Below are 6,000 nucleotides of genomic sequence, written 5' to 3' on the forward strand. Positions count from 1 at the left end.
TTGGGAGAAGACCCTCTTTGTCCTGGCAGACTTATCCTCTGTCTTCCCTGGTAACTGCTGTCCCTTCTTCTTCCAGCATCCATTCGAAGGAAATCTTCCACTCCTTGACCATTTCCTTCTCGCGCTGCTGGGAGTTCTTGCTCTGGATGGACCCAGCCAACTATGGTGGGATCAAGGGCAAAGTGGCTTCCAGTGTCCACTGTGGGGAGGTAAGAGGCCAGCAGAGAAGGGGGTCTGGGAGGTTTTGAGCTCGTGGGATTTATAGATCTACATGCAGGCCTTTCTGCCTGACACTGCAGGGACTGGAGGAGTTAATCCTTCCAGAGATCAGGAAGAGGAGTCGATTGCCCGAGGCTTCAGCATGAAAGAGACAAACATGGATTGCATGTACTGATTTTAAACCCTTTGTTGCAGAAGGAGACGGGCAATAAGGAGGCAGCAGACGAGGAAAGCAGTGAAGGGGAGGAGGGGGAGGATGAAGAAGGAGGAGCAGAAGAAGACGGTGTGGAAGAACAGCTAGAAAACAACTGGAACATCATGCAGTACTTGCCCCAGGCAGCCTCTTGTCAGAATTACTTCCTCATGATTGTGTCTGGTAAGTCATTTCAAAGTCTCTTGTGAGGGAGGCTCAAGGCTTCCCATCTTCATGGGAGAATAATGCCCGGTCCAAATGCTAAGAATCCTTATCCCCACCTCAGTCCTGCTGCCTGCTCAGTCAGTACTTGGAGAAGTCGTTCAGATTGCATTGGTCTTTCCATGTGGCTAGTCAAATCCAAGAGGGCTGGGATGAAGCAATTGCTTCTTCCCCTGGCGAAGACTATGTTTGCATCTTCAGGAGCCTACTGTACTTGCACTCCCTTGGAAGTGGGGCTGTGGTCCCATTGCTTGTCCTCTTACCATCCTTGTGTCTCTCTCCCAGCCTATATCGTTGCTGTGTACCATAACATGAAGGAGGAAATGCGCCATAATGCCCCTGGGAACACTCCCATCAAGAGACGGGCAAGCAGCCAGATCTCCCAGGAGCCCATGGGAGAGGCGGGTGCTATGCCTGGTGAGTGCCAGACTGCTTCTCTCCCCACACTTTGCATAAGTTGCTGTGCAGGATAGCAAGTGAGACCCCACCCCCCACCCCCGAGCTAGAGAGCCCCTGGCTTAGATCACAACTTACCCACAAACTCATAGAAATGCTTAAGGAGACCTCTCTTCCCCAGCTGCCTAATCTGCTGTGTGCAAATAAGTAACAGCACCTACCTTTCAAGATCATTGTGTGTGCAGTAAATGCTAAGTGTCTTTATCTGGCAAGTCCCCTTTACAGTATGGTGTAGTGGTTTGGAGTGGTGGAGTCTGATCTGGAGAACCGGGTTTATTTCCCCACTCCTGCACATGAGGCTTGCTGGGTGACCTTATGCTAGTCACAGCTCTCTTAGAGCTCTCTCAGCCCCACCTACCTCACAGGGTGTCTGTTGTGGGGGAGGAGAAGGGAAGGTGATTGTAAGCCAGTTTGATTCTTCCTTAAGTGGTAGAGAAAGTTGGCATATAAAAACCAACTCTTCTTCTTTCCCCTTTTTAAAAAAAAAAAAAAGTTTTTTAGACGTGTTGTTCTTTCCCATCTGTTAAATGGGGTGCTTATTAGCCTACCTCACAAGGAAGATGTAAAGTGGAAGGATGGCCTTTGTACCCTAGAAATAGGCACAGAAAAAAAGAATTGGCAATTGGAGGAGGCTTGGGTCTGCCCGCCAAGTCACATCCCATATCTGTGACCTGTCTGTGATGTACGTACTGTCTCTGTCCCCTCTCAGGCATGATCACCTTCTCACAGGAATATGTTGCCAATGAACTCACCCAGAGCTTCTTCACCATCACCCAGAAAATCCAGAAGAAAGTGAGTGGTTCTCGCCGCACCACGGAACCTTCTGAGATGTTTCCAGCCCTGCCTGGCTCGTACCTGATGTTCAACAACCCAGCGCTGGAGTTCATTAAATGTGTCTGTCAGGTGAGGGGAGTTGCCGAGGTGTGTTGGTCAATCAATCAAGTCTTTATTCGGTACATAACCAGCAAAGTTGCAAAAAGTCTAATACACAGGTATATCTAACCTGCCATCCAAATACAATGGATGGGATACAACACCCCACAATAAAATTTAAAGTTGACTATAAATATAAAATACATATATAAAGCCCAACAAATCACCTAAATAAAGTTAACTTTACTAGGTAGCCCTTCATTTAGGTCACCATTTTATCTTTGCGAATTTTAAGGGCTATAGCTAAAAATCTAGCACAATTCAATATAAACTCCGGGTTTGTATCAAATAGTAGTTTCTGGCTTATTTCGGCATCGGTAGGTGTGTTGGTCCACAGCCCCCTCTGGCCTGAGCCCTGACCCAGGAGAAATGCTGGTAGAGGAGGATGCAGGTGAGGTGCCTGTAAGAGCAGACAGATGATAAAATACCAATGGAGAAGAGAGGCTAAAGTGTTTCCCCCACACACAAGCCGTGCTGCTAGGTGGCTCATATCTCTTCTTTCTCACACGCCCCCCCAGGTATTGTCTCTGGACACTAACATCACCAACCAGGTGAGCAAGCTGAAGCGGGACCTCCTTCGCTTAATTGAAGTGGGCGAATTCTCGGAAGAGGCCCAGTTTCGGGACCCCTGCCGCTCCTACGTTCTTTCAGAGGTGATCTGCAGGAACTGCAACTTCTGCAGGGACTTGGACCTCTGCAAGGACCCAGCTCTCTCCCAGGTACCAGATGCTCTGTGTACCGCAAGGTTACCACTATGCCGTCTAATCCTTGCCACTGAGATCCCCAAAATCTTCCATGCTTTGTGTGTCTCTTTTCAAACCCACTTCCTCAGTGGCTGGATGATATTCGCTGTCAGTGAGAATATGTAATTCATCCCCTCCAGTGCCAGGGACAAAAAATACTTCAAATCTTGAATCCCTCTGTGAGCATAGCCAGAGTGGCTGCCCCAGTCTGCAAGCCTTGATGCATGGCTACCTGAAGAGCGGCCACTGGGTAGGACAGGAAGAGTTGATGTTAGCTGCCTAAACGGCTCCTGCAGGAGCTGCTTAAATCAACTCCTGTTTGTGGGGGGCATGCTTTTGGGTTATCAGAAGTGTCCCCTGCTAGGCTCCAAGGACCCATAGCCACATATCAGCTGTTGCCTCAGAACCTTGCCAGGGGGCCGTCAAAGGGTCTGTTGGTTTGCTTATTGACATTATTTAGAGTCTGCCTTTCTCAAGGCGGATTACACAGTTAGTCAATGCAGACAATAAAATGACACATCTAATAAGCAATGTAATAGGACTAGAATTACAAAAATCAGAAACAAAGCATCCTAAGTATTAAGATATGTTACACAATGCTAAAAATGGTATTATGTAATGAGGAAGCAATGCAGTGAGAGCATGTCATTTATACCCTGCCTTTCTCCCCAAGGAGCTTACATTATTCTCCTCTCCTCCATTTTATTCTCACAACAACCCTGTGAGGCAGGTCAGGCCAGGAATGTGTGGCTGGCCCAAGGTCACCACTTGACACCTGAGAATCAAATGCCGGCCACCTGCAACAGTTCGATTCTAAACTCCGTTACTTAAGAATTTAATTTATCTCAATATTTATATCCCATTTTTCTCCTCAAAGGAGACCCAAAGCAGTTTACGGCAGCATTTTTCCCTATTCCATTTTATCCTCACATCAGCACCCCCACCCCCGTGAGTTAGGCTAGGCTTGAAAGTGACTGTTCCAGTGACCCTCGGATGGGCTTCCAGGGCAGAGCAGGGATTCAAACCTGGGTCTCCCAGATCCCAGTCCTCTCAACCGTGGGCTGGGAAGAAACAGTCCAGCCAAAGAAAAAGAGCAGAAGGTGCCATGAAACAAGCAGGTCAAGAATGGGATGAGGGAGAGAGACACCAGAAGGGATTAACACTCTGATCACAAATCACAATGGGTAGCCGTGTTAGTCTGTCTGTAGCAGCAGAAAAGAGCAGGAGTCCAGTAGGACCTTAAAGCCTTATAAAATTTCTGGCAGGGGATGAGCTTTCGTGAGCCACAGCTCACTTCAGAATTTTTTCTCCCTCTCCCATAATACTAGAACACGAGATCATCTGCTAAAGCCGGAGGGTGAGAGATTCAAAACAGATAAAAGGAAGTATTTTTTCACACAACGCATAGTTAAATTGTGGAACTCTCTGCCCCAGGATGTGGTGATGGCTGCCAGCTTGGAGGGCTTTAAGAGGGGAGTGGACATATTAATGGAGGAGAGGGGTATTCATGGCTGTTAGAATGGATACTAGTCATGCTTCATACCTATTCTCTCTAGTATCAGAGGAGCATGCCTATTATTTTGGGTGCGGTGGAACACAGGCAGGATGGTGCTGCTGCACTCATCTTGTTAATGGCTTCCTAGAGGCACCTGGTTGGCCACTGTGTGAACAGACTGCTGGACTTGATGGGCCTTGGTCTGATCCAGCAGGGCCTTTCTTATGTTCTTATGTACCTGCCAGAAATTTTGTTACTCTGATCACAGGTGGGGCTTTGCAACTTGGAGGAAGTGAGAGGAGTCAGGTTCACCAGGGCCCCCTCCTCCACTGGTGGAGTGTTTGTTTTCCATGCCCTTTGCCGTAAAAATGAGCGGTCTCACGTGGGCTCCCTGGATCAAGCCTAATGCCTTCAGTAACTTCCTACTTGACTTGCTTTGTTCGGAGACCGCTCACCGTCATCACTCTGTGCCTTCCAGGATGGCTCTGTTCTGCCCAACTGGGTGTGTTCCAACTGCCAAGCCCACTACGACTCTGACGCCATAGAGATGGCTCTGGTGGAAGCCTTGCAGAAGAAGCTGATGGCCTTCACCCTTCAGGATCTGGTGAGTAGGGATAACCCAGGTCACAGTAGATCATAGAGCCTCTCGACTCCTCCAGCCAGGCTTGGGATTGACGGCTTAGTCTTGGCCCTCGAGTCCTCAGCACCTAGTACCAAATCACTAATTATCCCAGCTTTGGTGTGTTGAACAGCAGTGGTCCTCTTGGAGGGCTTTTAGACCCAACAGCTCACCGTGAGGTTAAAACTGTTCCTGGGTGATATCACTTCAGATTGTGCATAGAAAACTAGCACATTGAGAAGAACGCTAAGCGAGCGTGCTTCGCCCTGAAATATGTCTTCTGTGTGCAGGGAGTTCTCTCCCTCTCTCTTTTTTTTAAAAAAGGGGGCATTCAGTCATGCAGTTTTGCATCTGCAGCCTGAAGTCCATTAATGTCAAGCAGTTCTACCAGGCAATGAAGTATTTCACTGTGCTAGGATCTTAGAGTCTTGCACCATCGGACAGGAAGGACCTGGTGATACAAAGTAGGTTCTCCCCTCACTCTGCCTCCCTTTTATGTAAAATGTGGCCTGGCTTTCTTGTTTGAGACATCTGCAGATATTTGCTCTATGGGCTCGTGTAGTAGCTCATCATGTTTACTCCTGCTGTCTGTCACTGAGGGTATAGGGGGGAGAAGGGAGGGGTAGCAGCTTTCCAGTCCTTGGACTATGTGGCTCTGTCCTGGGGATAGCGGTTGAGCTTGCTCCACAAAAGTGGGGCAGATGCATTATTGGGTGTCTCCAGGCAAGCTAAGGTCCTGCTTCCAAGTGCCATTTTTGTTCCAGGTGTGCCAAAAGTGCAAAGGCATCAAGGACACCCACATGCCCGTGTACTGCAGCTGCGCTGGGGATTTCGACCTCCTCTTGCCTACCAAGGTACATTTTGGCCACCTCCTTCCGTTTCCTTATGGGTAGCAGTCACGTAGGTGTGAGCACCCTTCTTTTCATGCTTAGCTCAAGGCCCTTCTCTAATTCCATGCTTGGAAATGACCCATCTTCCCTTTATTTCCTCCCTTCTCCTTCCAACGTAGACCTTTGTGGAGCACCTGAAGATCTTCCAGAATATTGCCCAGCACTACAACATGGCCTACTTGCTGGAAACCATTAAATGGCTACTACAAATGAACCCTCAGTTTCTCTAA

General features: G+C 48.4%; 1 protein-coding gene across 1 annotated transcript in view; it reads left to right on the plus strand.

Annotated features, from left to right (window-relative positions):
- The window catches only part of POLE (DNA polymerase epsilon, catalytic subunit), a 52,952-nt gene extending 46,952 nt beyond the window's left edge, over window positions 1-6,000 (plus strand). The window contains exons 42-49 of the mRNA XM_056859237.1: window positions 77-209; window positions 415-595; window positions 920-1,051; window positions 1,800-1,993; window positions 2,542-2,742; window positions 4,740-4,865; window positions 5,645-5,734; window positions 5,890-6,000. Coding sequence (XP_056715215.1) covers window positions 77-209; window positions 415-595; window positions 920-1,051; window positions 1,800-1,993; window positions 2,542-2,742; window positions 4,740-4,865; window positions 5,645-5,734; window positions 5,890-6,000 — 1,168 coding nt within the window. The remainder of the gene's footprint in view (window positions 1-76; window positions 210-414; window positions 596-919; window positions 1,052-1,799; window positions 1,994-2,541; window positions 2,743-4,739; window positions 4,866-5,644; window positions 5,735-5,889) is intronic.

The sequence above is a fragment of the Euleptes europaea genome, chromosome 13, assembly GCF_029931775.1.
Source record: "Euleptes europaea isolate rEulEur1 chromosome 13, rEulEur1.hap1, whole genome shotgun sequence".
Classification (NCBI taxonomy): Eukaryota; Metazoa; Chordata; class Lepidosauria; order Squamata; family Sphaerodactylidae; genus Euleptes; species Euleptes europaea.